The following is a 23352-nucleotide window of genomic DNA, read 5'->3' as shown; positions in this document are numbered from 1 at the left end:
TGTGTGTGTGTGTGTGTGTGTGTGTGTGTGTGTGTGTGTGTGTGTGTGTGTGTGTGTGTGTGTGGACATATTGTATTATTTGAACGTTTGTAAAACTATTATATAACCGTTGTGATCTCCAATATGTGGTCGTTCAAATATTTAAATGTATCAATAAAAGCGATTTATTTGGAAAATAATCAAAAAATTCAAATAGGAATTATTTTCGTCCATTAATTATTATTGTATTATATGGTAACTAATGGCAGACATTTTGGGGTTATTATGTAGGTATTGTAATAGTGTTGAAACTTTTGGACGATAATGAGGTATGGCTTATAGAGTTATAACAATAATGACGCAGTCAAACATTTTTAATTTATGTATGTTATTTTTTTGATGGGTATGGGTCTTTAATAATCATGAATAATTATTATTACTCCAATTTTATTTTCAATTCACTGAGAAATATTGAAAGTTATTTGAAATTTTGGGGGAGGGACATAGCCCGTTGTTCTCTTAGACTAAGACTATGATCAGAGCAAGGACTTTTGTGCATTAAAAAGCATAAAATAAGCATTTAAAAGTAAGCACTTGTGCATCAAAAAATTAAAATATGCAATTGATATGATGCCGTCAAAAAATAACACTTAAAAATTGCATATTTTCTTTAAATATTTTATCAATAAATTATTTATTTATTAAACTAGTAGATTAGTTAATATTGTTCGATGTACGTCAAAAAAAAAAAAAAATGTTTACTTTAAATATTTTATTTATTTAAAATAATTTAAATAATTTGACTTAAATTCGATTTTCTATGTACCTATACTTATAATATGTGTAAAAAAAAACAATAATACAGCCAATACAAATATCATACTTCATTCAAATGTATTATGTATATAGTAGTTATACCTTGATTCATGAAAATATTTACCTAAGTGCTTGATATTCGATAAACTATTAAAATATGCACTTAAAACTTGAAATATATTTTTATGATCAAAAAGATGTTCTTTAAACCCATAAATGTCAAAATATGCAAAAATATGCACTAAAATCTTTGAGAATTAGATCACAAATGTTGTGAAATGTACTGTGAAATTACTAAGCGTACGATACATTTTACAAGAAAAAATATGCAAATGCATGAAAGTCTACTACTTATGACCTAAACACTAAAGAATTAAACCATGAAAGTTTATTTTATGTACAGAAGACGATTTTAACGTTGAAGAATTTAACTAATTGATTTTGACTAATTTTGGAATATTTTTTAAAATTGTTGTTTTATTTTGTCAACGACTTTTGCAAGTATATACCATTATAGATGACTTATGTGTTAATAAGTGACTTGAAATGAAAATTAATTTATTATATATTTAGTAAATATAGTGGCTAGTATCTACTGATAATCAACTGGCTTAGAATTTACCAACATTAAGAAGAAAGGTTTAATTTGGTTTCCTTACCTACCGGCTTCCAAGTATTAGTTAGGAATTATCCTATAGACTATAGGTAGGTATACACTTGGTATACTATACAGTATATTGTGTACTATAATTATAAACAGTGCTAGTATTCACGATAGTTATATTGATACCAGCGTAAATATTATTTTGTATTATGACATTGAGAACAGTTTAAAAATGACGCAAGTATATTATAGTACAATCGCTTGCAGATAATATATTTTACTACAATTTCCAAAGTTATAAAAGGAAAACTAGAACAGGATTTTATCACGTGATTGCACCATATAAAATACATTCTAAGAAAATACGCTTATGAATTTATGTATATTTGTAAAATAAAAATAAAAATTAAATGCATTCATTACTATTATCAAATTTTAAAAAAATGGCTTATTATTGAGCCCGCCTCTAATTACAACTAATAACCATATTACTGTTGTTTACAGAGTGTTGTTGCTGTGTTCGTTTGTCTGGTGTTTCGGACACGCCGCACAATACGCGCCGATTGACGGTGTGGACGGCAACGATTGTGCCGTCGTACTCGAAGGATCGAAACATTTCATTTATAACAGTGGCAAGGGTTCACCGTAAGTTCCAATAATATGCTGAAAAAAAATTAAATGAATCTACACGAGGTTTACCACTCATCGCATTTGACATGCAGAATCGTTGGCATCATCGGTCTTCGAATGTATCTTAAAAGTGAATTTCATATCAGTTTTGAATTTCTTGCACACATTGTGCAGTTATTAGAGTTTTATACTGCCTACTTTAAATTGTTCTATCAGTTCAAAATCTGATATTCATACATACCAAAATGTTATGTCAGAGCTTAAAATTAATTTTTAAAACAAGTTCAATAAACGATACTCCCGATAGTTTTTCTGATTCACTTTGAAAGAATCGCAAGTCTTAAACTTTGTATAGTTCAAACATCGTTATTGCTAGACAGAAAAAAATATCTATGATTAATGTTTATAAAAATCATTTATTTATACATTATACATATATACCTGTATAACATAAAATATTCATAAATTTCAATAAATATAATATATTCATTACATTTTTCAATATGAGCTCCAATATGATGCGATAACAATATTTCAATCTACATATTTTATAATTAATAAACAATTATATTAATTTCAGTAAATAGTATTTTTTACAGCCAAATTGTATGTATTATAACATCAATATAGATCCCGATTCTTTAGAATCTACAAATTCAATGAAATGTATTATATTTTTTAAAATCTTTACATTTTAAATACATTATTGATGGTTTCATTAGGCAAACAATTTACCAATTGAGTTTTCCGCCCAATAATAATCATCGTGTACGTGACATTAACACAAATGTTTTCCCGACAGGCACCGATCGGCAGCTCACATGTGTATCACGTACGACACGGTCAACAGAGCTTTTCTAGACGTCCAAAACCGTCACAGTAAGTAAAATACTCACGGATTTCATAACCGATTTGAATTTTGTCGACAAGTCTTATGATAAAAATTACTATAGTTCACTATATATGTTGTAATATAATAATATGTTGTAGCGCTGCTGGAACCCAATGACCAATGGGGCCCGGTGCACTTTGCTAGACTTGGAGAGCTGCTGCTAGACGTGTCGCAAGTGCTCGCAAAAATGTAAATTTATCAATTTTATATTATTGCTTGTATATACTTATAAATTATAATATAATACTACAGCGAATTCTTTTTTTGTTTTTAACCGTTTCTATATCGGTTACAGGTACGACTTGAATGCCGACGACGTGAACAAATTCTTGCCTGCCATCGACACGTCAAAGACCCTCATCCGTAACGTGTGTCCGTCTTGCTTGACGAGGGTGGTGTGCAAACCAGGCAAGTACCGTAGGCCCGACGGGCTGTGCAACAATGAGGATAACCCGACGTGGGGCGCTACCATGTCAACGTTCAACAGGTATAGCCTAGTTACCACATTTCCGGTCTTATAACCGTTTTTACGGACCGCTGTCTTCGTTTTTCAGATTGATGTCGCCACGGTTTTCCGACAAGTTGTCCGCGCCCAAAGCTTCGGCTTCCGGACAACCACTGCCCATGGCCAGGGTCGTGTCCCGAACCATTCACCCTGATGAGGGGCTGCACGAGCACGCCGGCACCGTCATGCTGGTCGCCTGGGGACAGTTTGTGGACCACGACTTGACGCTGACGGCCACTCCGTTGGGTAAGCATAAAGATTATGACTTTTACTTTTGTTTCACTGATGGCTTATATTATTTTCCTTGTATTCACGCAGACCCGGTGAACAGAAACGAACCCGAGGAATGTTGCGGCCGTCCTGATCACTTGAAGAATAAATACTGCTACGAGATAAAAATACCAGAAGACGACAATTTTTACAGAAACCACAACGTTAGGTGTCAGGATTTCGTGCGAGCGTTTCCAGGCGTCAAGCCTGACTGTAAATTGGGTAGGTGCACTCGTACATTTGATATGAATGTGATCCCCCTCTCCAAAGCTGATTATTTTTTTTTAAACTTTAATTGATCCTCGTCTCAATTTTGGATTGCAGGACCTAGGTCCCCTTTTAACCTACTCACTCCGGTGATCGATGGCAACACCATTTACGGAGTAGATGAAACGTATTCCCGGTATCTTAGGTCTGGATACACAGGACAGCTGAGAATGAACCCGGCGTTCGCAAATTTAGGGTTGAAAGAGCTGTTGCCCATGAAGATGAACATCCCGGACGAAGGTTGTATCAGGTCGAATTCTTCGCAGTACTGTTTTGAATCAGGTTTGTAACGTTTTTTGTTTCGAATACTTTTACATAACATGTGCGGGTTATTAATCAGATTCGTAGCAATTAAATATTCACATTGATGTATACCAAAACATATAGCATAGTAATATTATGTACAAACCAGGAATGTAAATAAGGAGGAGGGGGTATTGGAATACTCTCAAAAGTATTTTTTCAGCCTATTATAAATACCTAAGAAGCACTTTTTTCTTACATGGGTAATAGGTTATGTTTTTTCACAGATCTGAACTCCCTGTCACCTTACATCACAAAAGTTATGATACAAAAACCTATACGTTAAAATAGCACTGCAGATAATTAATATACAGTGTGATTTTTTAAGCTAGTCCATTCCTCATCGTATTATTATGCTTAAATCATGTATATATTAAAATTCAGATATTTGGAATTTTTAGATGCACTTGGAGACTACGCTTCGAATAATTGAAATTTTTTGTGCCACTTAAGGATGATCTTGTGACAATACAAACTTGAGTTAACTTTTTTGTTTTTTAATTTTTAAGCAGATATTTTTTGAGAATTTTGATGTATCTAAATCAAAATTCAAACTAGTAGTTTTTGAGTTATGTAACTTTGTGTTATAAGGATAATATGTCTATGGTAAATAGATAGGTGGCTTAGACGATTTGAAAAAGATAGCAATTACTATTGATTTATCACTGCGTAAGTGGAACTTTGTTTTAAATTTTCAATCTTCAGCTATAAACATTGAAAATAGTATACATTATAAACTACAAAATCATTTTCAATTTTCAATTTGATAAGTAATGTCAACATTTGAACTTTAAATGCTTATAAAAAAAATTCGTTCCTATGTATTTTTAATATTTTTCAACTGCTATTGTAAAAAGCTATGAAGAGTCTTGTATTAAATTTTCACCCAACCAATAAAATTGTATTGACATTTATAGAAGAAAAAAAAGGAAAATGGAAATGTCCGTCAACAGCATATAACAAGTTCGAATATTTTGAAAATTTTATCAAGTATTTGAATTGATAAAATAAACATTTGATATAAATTTCAAAGGGTCTACAATTATGCGTTTTTGAATTGAAACAAAATAAGAAAATCGCTACGAGGGAAATCGAGTGAATATCCAATATTGTAAAAATTCGAACGCTCATAGACATTTTTTTTTTGATTATTTAGACAAAATTGTAAGGAATCTTGTATTGAATTAATCTTAGATATAAATAGAATATTTTTTTGAATTTTTAACTAAATATAATTTGCAAATTTTTATGATTTTTAAGAATTTTGTCAAAATACTAAATTTAAAAGCTCATAAAAAATTATTGTGGATTTGAGCTCAACTTTTTTTTAATTTCCATTAACAACAGCTTACAAGGAAACTTGTATTACATTTTTAATTTTTTTGACAGAGCGAAAATTTTTTTATCGATTTGGGTTTAAAAAAAACAAATAATAACCGAAAATTTCATTTGCCTATAAATAGTTCAACACAAATCAAAATATTTTGAAAATTGTGTGGTGTATAGAAAATGCTTACACAAATACTCAGTGAAAATTTCATGACCAAAATTTCACAAATTTCAAAACCAAAATCGATTTTTTCGAAAACTGGTTTTACATTAAAATTCCCGTTTTTCCTTAATTTTTTGTTTGTTTTCCCCGTTGCTTTTGAAAACTATTTTGAATTTTAAATTTTGACCTCCCGAATACACTATCTAGATTCATGTTCCTACCAGAAAAGCTGCTATTGAAGAATATCGAAACACTTTTACTGCAAGAAACCGTGATGACAGACACAAAAAAAATAAAAAAAAATAAATATAAAAACATCTTTGTAAAATCAATAAACTCATCGCTCCGATCAGAATCTAAAATTATCCAAGTGTAATAAATGCTACATCTGTCATTACATATAGTCAAGGTTGGGTATGATACTCAAAAAGCAGTTTCGAGGTCCTTGTTTCAAATATAATAAATAGATATAATAAAATAGATGTTTGTATTGCAACAGGATAATTCTGTAGTTAAAATAGTATCAGAAATTCTAAAGTATGGTCTTTAAGTCTACTTAAAAATTCTAAGAATCAGAATTATAATAAATGTACTGGTAGAGGAAAAAATGGGTGTGAGCATGTTTAAAAAATCACTCTTTTTACACACACATGTCATATTTATAACATAAATGGTATCAGGTCTGTATTAAATGTTTTTGCGGGCCATATAAATAATTGTTTAATATATTATAATAGCTATAGTAAGTATACCTATCAAGATTTAAAAATTAAAAATTAATTTTAATGGTTCCCTTAAATAGCTGGGCTTCTATATTCCAGGTCCAATGACCCCCCCCCCCCCCCCGTGTAGTTGTCCTGCAGTGTAGTATATACAATATTATATTTCGTATGCTTTCACAGATAAATATTAACAAAAATAATCAAAGATGATAGGTACCTATAAAAAGAGTTCGTTGGTACCGAGTATTTTTATACTAACTATTTCGAATTACTTTCTAGTACATCAACTTGTAACTTTTTTAATTATGAGTCGCCCTGTTTCTAAGGAAAATAAAATATTTTCTCTTTGTTTAATTTACCGCTTAATTTATTTCGTAGGTGAAATTAGAGTGAACGAACAGCTCGTTCTTGCGTGCATCCATACACTGATGGCCAGAGAACACAACCGGGTGGCTAAAGAGCTGTCACAGATAAATCCGCACTGGAACGACGAAATGCTCTATCAGGTAAACGGTATGACAGGTGGTGTATATGATGGATAGTTTCTAACATAGCTGTGGTTTTTAGGAAGCCAAAAGAATTGCCGTGGCTGAAATACAACACATAACGTACAACGAATTTCTGCCCATACTTTTAGGCAAAGACATGATGGATAAACATAGCTTGACGAACAGAAAAAAAGTGATTATTATTCGTCTTGAAATCATTACAATAATAATTAATCGTATTGCTATAATATCGTTTATGGAACATTTTGAATTTTAGGGACATTGGAACGGATACGATTCAAACGCAAACCCAAATATATTGGCTTCGTTTTCGGCGGCGGCATTTCGTTTCGGCCATTCTCTGCTGCCTAATGTTATTGAACGCTGGAGCAAAGCTCACGGTTTTATCGGTATGAACCACGATATTTTTAAGTCTTTACATCGTTTGACTCGATATGTTTATACTGCTTCAGCTTCCAAGAAATTGTCTGACTTGATTCGTCGGCCGTTCGATTTGTACAGAGCAGGCGCCATAGACGAATATTTGATGGGCCTCATGAACCAAGTCGCACAGGCTATGGACGATTCAATAACGCAAGAAGTAACTAATAATTTGATAAAAAAACCGGGCAAAGGGTTCGGTTTCGACCTGGTGTCGTTCAACATACAGAGAGGCAGAGACTTCGGGTTGCCTGGTTACATGGAGTACAGACGGCACTGTGGGTTGACCGTGGCCAACAGATTCGAAGAAATGGCAGGATTCATGCCTAATTCAACCATACAACGTTACCAGACGATATACTCGTTAGTCGAAATTAAACATAATAATAATAATTATATTTTATAGTAGGTGATCCATAAGAAAATAGTTCAATATTTAGTATACAATATTTTTATGAGTTTTGCCATGGGTTTAACACAATTTCGCACTATATTTGACTTTTTTACCTTTTTAAAATCACAACAAAGTTGTGCATCAATCAAACAATTTTAAATTTAAATTTTTTATTTCTAAACACATGATAATTTGTTCGAGGTTAAAAATACTGTAGTAACTTGTACATGGGTATTGGTTAAGAAAACATTTTGATAGTTCGCATACTAAAGTACAGCCATAATGTGTAACATCGTAATGTATGTGCACGTACATGATTATTTTAAATTTAAAATTCAATTTTTTAATATTTCATTATCATTATGTATTATAAGATCACCGTTTGACATCGACTTGTGGTCTGGTGGGGTGTCGGAAAAACCCGCGCAAGGAAGTGTAGTTGGACCGACGTTTGGTTGCATAATTGCTTCTCAATTCAGTCTTTTAAAGAGGGGCGATCGGTTTTGGTACGAATTGCCCGACCAACCGTCCTCGTTCACATCGGGTAAATATAGCTGACACAGATACCTATATGTTGTGTGTGCCTAGTATTTTTCAGTGACCATAACATCGCTGGCATTTATCATTATAGATCAGTTGCAAGAAATCAGAAACGTCCGGTTGGCACGTTTGGTGTGCGACAATACGGACATCATAGACACGGTTCAAATGTATCCGATGGTGTTGTCGGATCACGAACTGTACGTATAAAATTTTTCATTGATGAAAAGCGTCGAATCCGATCAATAGTAATTATTATAGATCCATCTAATCGACGTCTAATGTCTTAGGAATCCTAGGGTCCCGTGTAGGAGTGGCGTCATACCTAGGATGGATTTGAGCAAGTGGGCCGACTCGTCACTGGATACGGCTGAACCTAACACCAGACTCGTTAGTATATTTATTTTATAACATTGACTTATTATACGTTATGATATGGTGACGTATAGCCAAGGTATAGACGTCATCGTAATTTCATATGAAACCTCAAAAGCTATATGAATTCAATTCATAATAATATTTATATGTATAATGATTACACAAAATTTAATTTTGCTAATTTTTTAGTACCTTATACTTTTCATGGTAGCGGGTGTCATGAAGTCAGTCACCTCTTCCCCTTAGTAAAATCACATGAAAGTAGATAATTTAGATAATTATAAAATAATTTCTATAGAATTTGAAAATCAAGAACAAAATAAAATATTTATTTCCGTGGCTAAAATTGGAAAATAATTTACCAAAATTTAAATAATTTTGATTTGTAAATTCTAAAAACTGATTTGAAATTAATTAATACATATAATTGACATACTTTGGATTAGTTTAAATGAGGGAGAGAACAGTTTATATCCACATGATAATGAGTATGATGATTCAAACAAGATTCAACATTGGTACGTTTTATCGCTATGATACAGATACCTATAAGATAATTAAAAGTAAGCGTTGTATAATCTTAAAACATTTTTATATTTATTTTTATGAATGTAATTTGTGTATTTTTGATTATTTCAATCTATTTAATCTAAAAGTTAGTACCTACACCAAATAATAATTGTGTTTAAATCATTAAACTTACGTATTTTTTAATGTTTAGCGCCTTTTTCTAGAAATGTACAGAGTACTGACATCCAAATTCCAAATCCTATATACTTATACACAAGGCCCTCAGAAAGGCTGACTGTTGGACCTGGACACTGGAGTACAGTTGCTCTATTTTAGGGGACCGTTGAAATTAATCTAAATTTGTATGGGAATACTTATTTTATATTAAATAATATTTTATGATACAAATGTCATTTTGTTGTTTTAACTATTAATAACCTAGAAATCGTATATAAGTCACCTGCATCGCTTGTAATGGGTTGTATTTTATTGGAAGTTTTATATAGGGTTTTGTAGTTTTGTATAGGGCCCGCAAAATATTTAGTACAGGGGTCCAAAATTTAATGTGGGGGCCTGCTTAAATCGTATGATTTATCATATACCTATACTTCTAATTTAATTTTTCTGGTGTCTTACAGTCGAACGTAGAAAAAAATCTCAAATCCGGTATGACAGAAGCAAAGATACAGTTCTGCGACAACTGCAACACAACGGCTGCGGACACCGGGATCGGATTTGCGGATCCTGGGACTCGAGTGATCACGATCATCGAAGCTACGGACGAGTTGGATGGCAACACGGTGATGAACTCAAATGCCATATTCGGTGGTAGCGACAAGAGGCTGAAACGGGGCGTTGAAGCTGCTTCTCTGGCCGGCAACGGAACGGTGGACATTGGCGATGACCCGTCGCTGTCGGACGAGATGGTGCTAACCGGGCTGGACGTACCCAAGGCAGCGCCGATCAAACGGGATGCAACTGACGGACTACCGGACATGACGCAAGCGATCATGGAGCAACGTGTCGACTACGATGTAGACGAGGAGTTTCAGGCGGCCAACGGTCAAGGGTTTGAAGCTCCTAGAACCAGGCCGGTGAACAACTACCGCGGTTACAGCAGCCGTCGTCCAAACGAACATTTAGAAGACGACGGCGATGACTTTGACGACAGTGACCACAATTCGCACTACGAGTACGTGCCCATGGAGTTTGACGACGAGGGCAACCACAGGTACGTGTTACGTTAGCAAAGTTATTGAAAGTTGATCTCATTTTTCGATATTTCAAGATTAAGATAATATTTTCAAAATAGTCAATAAATTCAATTAATTTTTTCCCAATCAATTTGAGTTTTAGTGCAGATAGGTTATGTCATATATTTTATTTTAAAATCTCATTTTCTACAAGTTCTTGAAAAAAAATTAACAACATTATAGACATCTATGTTTGCATTAATCAATTTTATTAAAATAGTTTATCCTGACCATATAAATATAAACTGTAACACGAACATAGACGGTAATAAGTACGATGCGCGTATAAACTAAAAATATGTAATTTTATTGTTACATGAATTCATGTTATTTACTTTCGTTTGCCGCAGGCCACTAACTTTGCCAAACTACTTGGACTCTAATAAGCCCGTCAAGTCCAGCAAGTACGGTGCGTCCAAGGCGCCATCATATCCACGGCCACCAACTTTTAACAGCTACGGTAGCGGTGGCAGTAGCGGTGCATCACCTCTGCTGCACGGTCATGACTTTGTGCCGATACGTGGTGGAGGAATTGGAGGTGTCGGCGGAGGTAGTTCGTCAGCGGGATATTCGTATGGCGTGGGTAGCGGTCTGCAGTCTGACGGCGAATTTGATGACTATCGTGACGTACCATCGCCGTACTCCGGTCGCCCATTATCGGGTGGCAGCGGTGGATCCAAGTCGTTCGTATCGATGACTCGCAGCAACTCGGACGAGTCCGATCACGGAGACGTAATTAACATCGATCATGGGCGTGGCGCGTACGACGTGGTCGAGGGTCCGTCACGTGATTACCGTGGTTACTCATCCTCGGACCACGATGACGAAGAAAATACTTACCACGGTCACGGGCCCTCGAGGTCGGTACCGAAGTCACCGTACTTCTATCGCTCCACCGATTACGCTCACGAACCATCCTCGACCTCGGTCCAGTCCAGGATACACGAATTCGACGTCGACGGCAAGCCACCGAAGTCGAAAGCCTATTGGAGGATGTCGTATGTGCAGGACATTTAGGAACCACCACATCGATCATCACCATCTTCAAACACCAAAAACCACCAGCACCATTACTATCACTACATCTTTACCAATCTACCACCAGCATTAGTTGAGAGCTAACCCACAGTATTTTAGCATTTTACGACTATTTGTTTTTGAGCAACTCTAGTAGTTACTGGAAATTAATTATCTAAACACCTACGCCAAAACAAAGTGTAATGTACTCACATATCATTGAACGAACATTTTTTAATTAGAGGATTGGACCCATATTTTTTTATGGATGAAGTCGTTCACTTACAACTAACCTTGTGCCTTATATTTTGTACCGTAGCTATAATAATCAACACAATTTTTATTTTACTCAGAACGAATGATTTTATTTCTCGGATGTTTCAATAAGCAAAAACTGAGTACATATTACAAATTAATCATATTTTACTATCAATAATAAGCATAAATGTTCATTGTGTAACTACTATACTCGGATCCGGGAATCGTGGAGTAGATCACTCGAGCTTGTTGAGGAACGGTGCAATGGAATCGACGTTCTCGCAGTCCGGTATCATCTTGCCCTTGAACTTGACACAAGCATCTGCGCACAGGGGCCCCTCGAAGTAGTCACCCAACATCTTCTTGCACTGAGCGCAGTTCCTGATGCACATGGCCACATCCGCCATATCCGCCGCCGTGTAACCTACGATTGCGATCAATACCAATGCGGCGGCCAGGAGAGCGATTTTCTTGGATGGAGTGTTCATCTTTGAATTTTCCTTTGAAAAAAAGAACAATCTATAGATACCGTCAATGACTAATAATTCTTGCTCCGGGAAAAACCGTAGCCCGACTTACCTTTGAGATGTCGTAAAAAATCTTTTGCGCTAGTCGTAGATCCTCGTAAGTCTGAACGTATGACACTGACGGATTTGGCACTGGTACCGGTCATTTTATACTCACGATGTGTATAACTTAATTGAGTTTCTCGTTTTGAAAATGTCCGCTGCCTGCCGCGCACTAGCTTTTAGATAATTCGATATATTATTATGTTTGTCTGATAGAGTATCATTTATACATTAGTATATCGTCAAAACTGGGACGATTTAATTATTCTGGTGCGTTAGATGCGTCCATTACCGACAACTTTATTTGCAGCGGTTTTATTAAATAGCTATACAGAAGTGTAGGAGTAATTAAAATTGAAGTGTGATAACATAAAAATATAGCTATGTGATATAAGTTGTTAAAGCCTATAATATATAGCAACAGCATTTTTTATCAAGATTCACCCTAAAACACAAATTACTTTTAAACTGTTCGTGTATCTTAGAATAATTGATAAACAATATTTATTATTTTCATTTTCATAATTATTATTATTATTATTATTCATTATAATTAAATAGATCCAACCTAGATAATTTTATATTTTTATTTTGTCAATAGTTTTGACATTTTTTTATATTATTCTTTAATATATAGATTATAGAAATATATCATATTGTACATGTTATTATATTTTTTTTTGTCAATAAAAATGTGATAATTGTTTATGTTGATATGTTAAAGTTTCAGAAACCAATCAATAATTTAAATTGTATACTAACGATGCGATGTTATACGAAAATATAATTTTTTTGACCCGTTTCGATAACTAACTGATTGTTTAAGATAATAGTTGATTCCTGCTATTTGTTACTTATTATAATTTATAATTAACATTATATTATTTAGTAGATTTATGCCATACACTTTTCTTACAAATATATTTATAAAAAAAACAAATCTTGAGTACGTGCGACACCTCGTAGAACAGCTAGTATAATATAGACGTACATTTGGATGAGATATTGCAAATTTTGGTATTTATTTAAAATAAGTTAACAAAGAGTTCTAAAAAATAACAGTGTGCGGTGCCCAGATTTAATGATCATTGTTTATTTCATAAATTTGGCATTCCCATGAAATTTTTTCTGACTCTTCATCTATTATTCATAACATTGATGTGTTAAATTACATTGATATCTGACAAATCTACACATCTTAAGAGAAATTCATTTTTCCATTTGATTCATATGAAATGTAGTAAATTTGAAAAAATTATTAAAGAGTTGTTGTATACGTTATTATATTGTTTCACATTTTATAAATGAAATATTTAATTACATTTGATATCTTATCTTATTTACGATTGTTGAGAACATTTTTCTCCCGCTCTTGGCTCTTACGTATTTTTCATTACATTTCGTGCTCTCGACTCTCTTATCAGTGGCCACCCCTGAAATAGTTGATAATTGTTATGGAATATACATACGTATGGTTCTATAATGCCATAAAATCTATGGCAACGATAAATCAAATTAATACAATAATATTGTCGTATAGCGGCATTAATGTTGTAAACGTTTTTATTTCGTGCATATCAAAAAGTATTATTGTAATTTAATGAGAACAAAACTTATTTAGGAAATAATTTTTTTTTAAATCAATTGACGAATTTCCCAATGATATAGAACTTCTGTTGCATTTATAACTCTATATACACGTCTGCCAATGGTGATAAATTAATTATTACTAATAATTTATTAGTTAGTAAATTTTGATTCTTAGTGCGTATGACATTGTCAGTGCATATATACAATAATGTTATGAAAATTAAAATAATTTACATAATAAAGAAAATATTGTTTATTTCTAAGTTTATTAACTATTATAATAAGAATTTAGAAGTATTTGAAATTATTGTACCTACTTGTAATTTAATGAATATTTTTTCTACCAGATTACTAACATTACTGATAAAAAAATGAATGACACACAAGAAAAATATAATTTCGATGTAGATGTAACAAATGTCTATAAAACCGTTCAAAAATACACCGAAAACCATGAAAATGCAAACGAGTGTATCGAAAAACCCCAAAGTAAATGTTGGTGAAATATTAAAATAAAATTTGGTATTAAAGACTAAAGTGATTTAGATGGACGAGTATTAAAAAATAATATTCATATTATGTACCATTATATCTAAACCTAATTCGTGTGCAATATGTATACTATACATTAAATTACTTCTTATAGTGTTGGAGTGTTTCAGTGATGGAAAAATATCAAATATTAGTGATGCTTCAGAGAATTTTAAGTCCGTTCAGGTAAAAACACAGTTCCATACATTCATTTAAATTTAGATTAGTCAAATATTGTACAAGAAATATAAATAGTGAATGTTAAGACTATATGGTACATACTATGTCTTTATAGAAAGGGTCACTGCCAGTCAAATTGTAATCAATAATAGTTAAAGTGGGTACCTGAAAAATAAGTTAAGTTAGGTATATTATGTGTAAAAAACTCGTACTAGATATTATAATTTTCATTTATTAGAGGCAAAATGTAGCGCAATCTAATATTGAAGGCGGTGGTGAACTATTATCGAACCACGAGAAGAATACAAAATTAGAAGCAATTGAAATGGAGTTCGATGGATTAAACGTAAGAGTGGTTTAGTCGTTAGGTGACAAGTGTGAAGTGTATAGTGTATATACGCGCCCGTAATGAGTTAAAAACATTTGTTAATTCATACCTATATGTACTATAGATAAAAAACGAATTTATCACTGATAAAGTTCAAATAATCGACGACAGGAACAACTTAAGCAATGATCAGATAAAAACGATCAATGCCAAAATGAAAAAGTATACCCAATAGTCAATAGTCTCATCTATCCATATTATATTCATAATAAATACAATTAACATTTGTTCTTATTGTGATGTTATTCTCATGATAGGATTCAAAACGAAATGGAAACTATGCGCGATGGGAACATAACTAAAGAACTGGAAAATACTACTTGCTTTAAAGCCATCGTAGACAAAATAGTGGACATCCATAGCCATATTGACCAGTTTATAGAGGTAGTAAACGGTTTGAAGCTGAAGCTCGAAGACGCGTGTGAAAATAAAGAAACGATTACAGAGATAATGGAAGTGTCGGAGTATTTGAGGGCCCATTATGCTATACAGGTGACCGAAGACCAAAGAAATTTTACTGAACAGATAAATAAATATGCGAACGAAATCTATCAGTTAAAAGCGTACGCGGATATTAAAATTAAAGAAGTAGATACGCTGGAAGAACGTGCTAATGACCAAAAACTTTGCATCGATTCTTATGAAAAATCGATGAAATGCATCACTGATAAGGTACACAATATATGATGTTCCATATTAATTATTGAGGACGATATAATTAGCATATTTTTGATTCAAATATAATTCGAGTGAGTTTATGTATTATAGCCTTATAGGTGCATAAATTGAACTAATCCTAATACCAACCTTTTTTTTCTAAACATGACTTATTTCTAGTCTTTCAGGTAAAAAAAGTTTTCAATAAAATATAAGTTTAATGCAATTCGATCATTGCGTACTTAAATAAATAAATAATGATATATATATATTAGGTATATATATATTATATATATAATATATAGGACATTCGACCGATAACATTGTTGATCTATGGGTATTAGCAATAGAATAATTATGAACATTTATAACACATATAAAACGTCATGGGAAAATAATGGTTTGAAATTAAAAACTCAAAAATTAATCATACCAAACACCGCTCGCTATGGTAGAAAATTGTTGTATAAATAGGGGAATACAATTATTTAATTAACTACCTAATCATTGGTGTATCTAGGATTGTATTAAGGGAGTGTCATCGAAATATAATATAATAACATATTTTAATATAAAGTTAGGGTTATGTGTACAAAATCATATAATAAAAACAATCGATTAATCAATAAAATATGTTAAATTTATGAAAAATATTATTATACTGAATAAATGTAATTACAAAATAATTTAAATATAACACGTGCTAAAGGGAGGTGCAGGTCATTTCCTTCAAACATCTCCTTGTTACACAACTCAACTTAACTTAACTTAACCTAATAATAATAATACATTTATTGTTAAATAAATCATTAAATAATTAATAATCAAAAATGTATATTATATATTATGTGGTCATTTGTGTAGCATCCTATTATTATTATTACTATTATTAATAGTTAAGTATTGATTATAAACTATGTTGGATTGTAATTATCAACTATTGTGTTTAAACTCTCTACTAGTGTTCCCACCACAAGTTTGATGACTGTAGGGAGTAGGTATTTCTACTTCTAAATGTAAAGTATGATGTAGGTATTATGTTATTAATATGTAACAAATAGTAAATTATTCAATATACAATGTATATTATACATAATATAATATTATATTACGAATAGGTACGACGTATCGACTTATAATCGAATTTCATCTTAATCTATTATTTATTAATTTCACAATTATGAATGTCTAAAATATTAAAATTATTATAAATATTGCAGTTTTCAATTTTATATTCGGACATAAAACAATTGCAGTATGAAAATGATCAATTATCAACTCCAAATGAGAAGCAAAAAGAATTTTTTTTGCTATTAGCTGTGAGTAAATCTACACAATATAGAGTAATATATCAAGCATACTTAGCCTCTTGTAGATTCTAAGTAGTACAATAAATGTAAAATGTTACAATTCTTCAAGTTTTCAAAAGCCTTTGGTTAAACAAAAAATAAATTAAGGAAAAAACGGAAATCTTGGATTTTTTAAATTTATGGTATGACTCTAAAAAAATAATGGAAGATACATGCAATTTTCATCCGATGTTTATAGTAGCATTCTTATACAATTTTCAAAATATTTTGTGTTTCAGGTTCCTCATAAGTTTTTATAGTAGCAGTTTGAAATTATTAAAAATACATAGATACGATTTTTTTCTAAGCATTTTAAGTTTAGATTTTACTATCATTATCTTGAAAATTCGCAAATTATTTTGTAGTTAAAAAAATTATAAAATGCTCAAGGGGTCGGTGACTGACAGTTATTTTAGCCACAACATACCAATATTTTGTCCATCATACGTATCAACCTAGTAATACGATAATACTTTTTAGCACTGATTTGAATTTTTATCATGTCTACTTGTGGTCGGTCAGTCTACTCTTCCCAATTTCATCAACCGACAACTATATATTTAGTTTGGATATTTTGAAATTTTGGAATTTTCAAAAGTTGATTATTCGGAATTTAATTAGGAAACCTTAAAATGTGGACAGGCCGATCTCAAGAAGATATTATAAAAAATGCATACCTATTAGTTTGCTAAAATATTATAGCATTATTAGGTCGATCGATAGGATGGACAAAAAGTGCATTCAAATGAGCATAAATTGTTTACCGTTCACTAGTGCATCGCCGAGTACATGACTTACACATGGGCGTGCGGAAACGCTCCTTTATTTCTCTTACACACAGTCACACACACACTAATCATCACTTACTACGCATACATTTACAAGGCCCGTTCGTAAGCAATTTGAAAATTGCATATTTCAAACTCCTTAAAAACTGTCAACTTTAATTTTAACTTTTATACTTAATGATTGAACATTTTATACAATATTTCTCTCGATCAGTCCATACTGTAACCAAAAATTCTAAAAGACATATAAATAAACACACTTATTTTTAAATTTAAAATTTGAACAAAATAAGATATTAAAAAAAACATTTAATTCACAGACGAGTAGTACCCACTTTCCCACCTTTTTTATTATTAGTAATACATTGATTTTTACATAAGCTTATGTTAGGTTAAGTTACCACGTTAGGTTAAAGAATAAAATTGTTTTTTCAAATGTTATTATAGGAACAATTGGAAGGAATGGATGAGTTATTGAAAACGACAAAAAAAGAAAGACACAATATGATAGATTACCTAAATAATACATTTGAAGAAGAACACGTCATACAAAACGCTTGACGAAGAAAATGACTTATTTGCTGTTTGAATATTATTAAACACAATAAATTAACTCATAATGGCAATTAGCGAACCATAATATTAACACGGGTCATTTAAAAAAAGGGGCACTACTTAAATAAATGTTAGCTTGAACAAGTGATCATCTATTCTTAACTGTAAAAAACCCGTTTATTTTTTAGATTTAATATAGTGATCACAAATAATAATTATGCTATGATTTTCCGTACATTTTTTTTTTTTGATCGAATATTTTTCATAGACTTGACCTTAATAATATAGTCTTATAGATTTTTTATACACCCCATTTTGTATCAGTTTAACACTACGATTTTTAACATAGTGTATAACCTAAACAGGTATTAAAAAATTACAATAAATTATATAATTTATTTTATTATTAATCATAATATAATCATAATCTTCGATGTTCGATGTTAATTGTTTCTATATATACTTTATAGTAGGATCGTTGTAAAGTTTGGCTAAATTTTTTTTTTATCAAAATAAATTTTTATTTTAAATTGACCAAAAGGTATTTTCAATATTTGTTGGTACCTACATTTCCTTCAACAAAATTATGGATGGAGAAGTGCAGTTGGATCTTTTTGTTCACTCGTAAAAAAATATGTATAATTTAATACATTTAAAATTTCTCAGCCACATAGAAAAAATAAAAATTTGTCTTCATAAGTACATTTTTCAATTGTTTGCTTTTTACTTTGACTAATTATTATGATAGAAGCTAATAGTTGAGATGAATTGTTTTATATTTAAGTGTACATATAACTAAAATTTGTTAATAGGTTAATCACCGTTTTTTTGCGTATCTTTTCGTTATTACTAATTACTTATTAGTTTGAAATCACAATAATATTATACCCAGTCCTTGTTAACTTTTTAAAACCAGAAATGAATCACTAGGCAGATGGCACATTTTTTAATAATAATTATAACAATAATCGTAATAGTAATATCGGTTTATTTTATTAATTGTCGTATTTGATTACAATATAGTACAATCGTATATTATGGATTATTATGTTTTAACTTTGACCGAGTACATAAAATCATCAAACTATAATTTATACAAACTCGGTTAGGTTAGCCTGCAGTTATAGAGTGTTTGTTAAAATAATTTGTTCGTAAGTAAAATATTATAATCGTATAGTCGGTCTGACAAATTCGTGGAGTTTATAGATCACTCGAGCTTGTTGAGGAACGGTGCCACGGAATCGATGTTCTCGCAGTCCGGTATCATCTTGCCCTTGAACTTGACACAAGCATCTGCGCACAGCGGCCCCTCGAAGTAGGCGCCCAACATCTTCTTGCACTGAGCGCAGTTCCTGATGCACAAGCCCACGTCCGCCATGTCCGCCGCCGAGTACCCTACGATCGCGATCAATACCAATGCGGCGGCAAGGAGAGCGACTTTTTTGGATGGAGTGTTCATCGCTTAAGTTTTCGAGTTGAAGTTTTTCTGTAAAACACGTTAAAGACTTATATAGTTATCGTCAACGCTGAACGTCCGTCTCTGGTAACCCGTGCAGCACTTGCAGTAATTACAACAACTCACTTTTACTCTGTAGTCGAAACTTCTTTTTTCCTTATCGTAAACCTTTTGGACGGTTGCGGGACGATACACTGATGAAAATGACAACGGTCCCGTTGGTTTTATACCGGCGATAATACTTAATCGAGTTATTGTCATATAGTCGGCGACGATGAATGCTTACTATTTAGTATTGCTGCAATACTCGTTATTGGCGCCAGGCGCGAACTTCCCGCTGACTCGGGTTCGTGGTTAATTTGATATTCGTCGCCGTTCAGCAGGCGACCAAAGATGCACAATGCGTGTATACATAATTGTGGTAAGTTTTATGAAAAAACAAAAATGGCAAAAAAAAATGCAGTTACAGAGATGATTGTATTGTATATATATATTATATTATGTGCTATATACTTATATACTGTCAACATATTTATATCGTCACGGCAATTCAATAATCGTATAGTATTCAATCAAAAACTCGAAATATGTATGTGACAGTTGTGACTTTGTTAACTGTAAGCTGAAGTTTTAGTACAAACAAATAAGTAGACAGGGTGCTGGGTGCTTATTGCACTAGAACTAAAGTAAGAGGAAGGAAGTCGATTTTTTAATTTATGTCTTGCAAAATTTAGAATTTTCTTTTGAAAACGTCTTTCCAAAACAGACCCGTATTCATTTAAAATGGTTTACGTGTTATTGCTGAGATGTGATTTTAAAAAAAAAATGAAAACTAAAAATATTAATATTAGTCCTCAGCAATGCTCAAAAATTTCGTTGCATTGCTGAGAATGCAACGAAAAATGCCGAAGACTAATAACTGGTTTTTGGTAACAGTGTGATATGTCTAAAAAGTCAGGGAGTGGTAGAATAAAATAGCAGCGTTATACATTAACAGCAAATGTCATAGGTACGCCAACAGTAGACAAACAATTTTCCCAGCTAAATTTTGTATTCAACTGAATTACTTCAATCATTTGAATATTATTATTTAATTATTAATGAAACTTAAGTTCATAACACATTTACACATAAAACTAAAAAAAATTTATTTTGTTCAAATTAGTATTTTCACAGTGATTGTTAAGTATGTATCTATTTAAATTATTACAATTTATATATGTATTCTCTATATTTTATATACCAGACTCGTCTTATGTAAAAACTTTTAAATCATTATTCAAACTAAATTGTTATGAAAAGATACATGACTTGATTTCCGAAATTTTAAAAATATATTTAAACCATAAATTACTAATTAAAAGCAACAAACAAACGCAAAATAACTCAATATCCGGTTAGCAAAATTCATTATTATATTTATATATATTTATTTAGTCATTTTTTGTTTGATTCAGATAATTTTCTTATAAACTTCCTATCATTTGATCAGTCTCATATAATTGAATATACAGTATGTATCATAAGTCCCATTAACCTTAATATAATATAATAATACCTCTGCAGAAAACTGAAATTTATTTTTAGTGTGGTTTTTTTCAACAGTAATCTGTTTAAAAATTTCAACTTCATAAAGTAAATTTAAATATTTATCCATGACAACTTTTAATAGTTACGCCATCAAATAAGAATTATTTTTAATAGATTTGATGAAGAAGTATTAGGGTAATACAGAGCTATGATTAATTTACAAGCAGAATTATTATAAAAATTAAATTAATTAATAAAATTCAAATTCAAAAAATGGATTTCTACAAAAAAATGCATGACATCCATGCATAACATATTTTTCCGATATTTTACTTTGCCGTAGTAAGTACTACAAAGTGTGTTAATTTCTATAGTAAAGAAAAGCCAATTTTTATTCATATCGAAAATTATTTATTTGTGTTATAAGTGATTAGGTAGTAGGTACTACTAAATTATAATATTATTAATATATTCATCCTACTAGTATATGTAACAACAGAATGTTATGTACTTAATTAGTATTAAAAAGGTTAAAAAAAAAGTCTGTATGATTATCATAGCACTGTTTTAAACTTAATTATTTAATATTTTGTTTTTAATTTGTGGGTAATATTGTCTCACAAATTAAATTTCTTTTGATGATGCCGTTTATAATTTCATGTAAGTTAATTTTTATTTGATATGGTACGCAGCAGCATCAAATGTGTCATTGTTTGATATGCATATTGCATATATTATGCAAGCAGCAGCATTACTTTACCAAAACATTTTTTTTTTTTTGGTTAAAGTCGGTGTGTTTATAATTAAATCAGGTAATACATAAGAAAGATTTTAATGCTCTCCTCTCCGTAGACTCTGGTGAATTGTCTATTATATCTATTTTCAGCAGCCGATAAAATGCATTGTTTCGCTAATAGCGTTTCGACCGTATCCGTTTTTAATTTTATTTAAGATGCCCCCCCCCCCCACAACTTAAATATGTTCTAGATCCGCGCCTGTGTGTAGATTCATGATAAAATGTACTTATCCGTTGATACGTATTAATCGCTGACCTTAATTATTGTTCGTTAGCAAAATAAATGTGGGTATCAAAAATATTTTTGTTCATTTTATGTGTTTTTCCGTGTATATGAGGTGTATGTGATTTGCAGGACCAATAAATAGCTTTCCGTTTTACGTTAGACAGGTTCCATTTTATCAAGAGTTTAAGAGTTTAATCCTATGTTAAATTATAAAGGTGTCGGCACCGATGCGGTCAGGATTTTGTGGTCGGCACCTTTTTCGTGCCATTTGCGGTCAATTTATTTCTATTTACGTGACTATAAAACTTGGGTGCTATATATAATATATATAAATTTACTATAAACTTAATTTGTGCTAATAGGTATATATTTACTATTTTATTATATTTAAACTTCCCTTCTCACTTTTCAAGGCTAAGGACTGACAGTATTTTTTACTGGTGTGTTTAAAAACTTATTATTATTATAAATAACTCATATAATAATAATACATTTGTCGATCACATTACATATAAACATATAATACTAATACTAAAGTATATTACTAACAAACATATATGTACATAAACATAACCTTATTCTAATTTTTGAATAATAGCAGCTATTTTTTTAAGCATTTGACTAAATCATTATCTATTTCATACTCCATTAATGTTTTTTAATTCTCTCGTCTAATTGTATGTACATATTTTTTCTCCCTTAACCTTTCATATTTAAGTAGCTTCTTGCATATAAAAGTTCTAAATTATCAGCCTCTTTTTTAAGAAAGCCATACAAATTCTTAAACGTTGGTCGTGGTATATTTAATATTTTATTAAGTTAACTATCCCAACTCTAGAGGATTACCTTTAGTTGTATTAATAAGAATAAACTTTTTAAACACATTTTCATAATATAATATATGTATTTAGAATATAATACTATATACAGCACCTTAAATTTTTAGGTGCTAATTAATTAGTCAGGTAAATAGAAATA

At 31.4% G+C, this 23352-nt stretch overlaps 4 protein-coding genes across 6 annotated transcripts in view; 2 read left to right on the top strand and 2 right to left on the bottom strand.

The window, feature by feature from the left end:
- Nucleotides 1-11985, top strand: part of LOC111030621 (peroxidase-like) — a 14097-nt gene extending 2112 nt beyond the window's left edge. For both annotated transcript variants that reach the window (XM_022310218.1, XM_022310210.1), the window contains 16 exons: nt 1904-2044; nt 2832-2908; nt 3020-3110; nt 3217-3408; nt 3476-3672; nt 3745-3918; nt 4021-4245; nt 6859-6986; nt 7048-7161; nt 7246-7378; nt 7442-7772; nt 8178-8347; nt 8435-8543; nt 8634-8733; nt 9870-10462; nt 10835-11985. In XM_022310218.1, coding sequence (XP_022165910.1) covers nt 1904-2044; nt 2832-2908; nt 3020-3110; nt 3217-3408; nt 3476-3672; nt 3745-3918; nt 4021-4245; nt 6859-6986; nt 7048-7161; nt 7246-7378; nt 7442-7772; nt 8178-8347; nt 8435-8543; nt 8634-8733; nt 9870-10462; nt 10835-11501 — 3442 coding nt within the window. In that variant the 3' untranslated portion in view covers nt 11502-11985. The remainder of the gene's footprint in view (nt 1-1903; nt 2045-2831; nt 2909-3019; nt 3111-3216; nt 3409-3475; nt 3673-3744; nt 3919-4020; nt 4246-6858; nt 6987-7047; nt 7162-7245; nt 7379-7441; nt 7773-8177; nt 8348-8434; nt 8544-8633; nt 8734-9869; nt 10463-10834) is intronic.
- Nucleotides 11986-11991: 6 nt separating this feature from the next.
- Nucleotides 11992-12894, bottom strand: LOC111030634 (eclosion hormone-like). The gene is made up of 2 exons (XM_022310232.1): nt 12339-12894; nt 11992-12259 (listed from the first exon to the last, which is right to left on the bottom strand). Exon 2 carries the CDS (start codon nt 12245-12247, stop codon nt 11996-11998), a length of 252 nt encoding a protein of 83 aa, XP_022165924.1. The 5' UTR covers nt 12248-12259; nt 12339-12894; the 3' UTR covers nt 11992-11995.
- Nucleotides 12895-14289: 1395 nt separating this feature from the next.
- LOC111030766 (interaptin-like) lies at nt 14290-18372 on the top strand. Its single transcript, XM_022310437.1, has 7 exons — nt 14290-14407; nt 14565-14635; nt 14868-14975; nt 15082-15179; nt 15275-15689; nt 16895-16993; nt 18259-18372. The coding sequence occupies exons 1-7, from the start codon at nt 14290-14292 to the stop codon at nt 18370-18372; spliced, it is 1023 nt and encodes a 340-aa protein (XP_022166129.1).
- Nucleotides 18373-19334: 962 nt separating this feature from the next.
- LOC111030640 (eclosion hormone-like) lies at nt 19335-20062 on the bottom strand. Of its 2 annotated transcripts, none has more exons than XM_022310242.1 (2): nt 19949-20062; nt 19335-19852 (listed from the first exon to the last, which is right to left on the bottom strand). In XM_022310242.1, the coding sequence occupies exon 2, from the start codon at nt 19823-19825 to the stop codon at nt 19574-19576; it is 252 nt and encodes an 83-aa protein (XP_022165934.1). In that variant the 5' UTR covers nt 19826-19852; nt 19949-20062; the 3' UTR covers nt 19335-19573. The 2 variants fall into 2 exon arrangements, with proteins under 2 accessions (XP_022165934.1, XP_022165943.1); XM_022310251.1 differs by having other exon boundaries at nt 19335-19871; nt 19949-20031.
- Nucleotides 20063-23352: the final 3290 nt, after the last annotated feature.

This window comes from Myzus persicae, unplaced genomic scaffold (genome assembly GCF_001856785.1).
Source record: "Myzus persicae strain clone G006 unplaced genomic scaffold, MPER_G0061.0, whole genome shotgun sequence".
NCBI classification, from domain to species: domain Eukaryota; kingdom Metazoa; phylum Arthropoda; class Insecta; order Hemiptera; family Aphididae; genus Myzus; species Myzus persicae.
Note: the sequence above shows the minus strand (reverse complement) of the source record. Positions and strands in the feature narration are given on the sequence as shown.

What these genes read in the sequence shown, in the direction of transcription:
- LOC111030640 (XM_022310242.1), bottom strand. Translation starts at nt 19,825, where the DNA reads ATGAACACTCCATCCAAAAAAGTCGCTCTCCTTGCCGCCGCATTGGTA.
- LOC111030766 (XM_022310437.1), top strand. Translation starts at nt 14,290, where the DNA reads ATGAATGACACACAAGAAAAATATAATTTCGATGTAGATGTAACAAAT. An exon ending in AGAATTTTAAGTCCGTTCAG is followed by an intron (nt 14,636 to 14,867) that starts GTAAAAACACAG and finishes TTCATTTATTAG; the next exon opens with AGGCAAAATGTAGCGCAATC. An exon ending in ATCAATGCCAAAATGAAAAA is followed by an intron (nt 15,180 to 15,274) that starts GTATACCCAATA and finishes TTCTCATGATAG; the next exon opens with GATTCAAAACGAAATGGAAA.
- LOC111030634 (XM_022310232.1), bottom strand. Translation starts at nt 12,247, where the DNA reads ATGAACACTCCATCCAAGAAAATCGCTCTCCTGGCCGCCGCATTGGTA.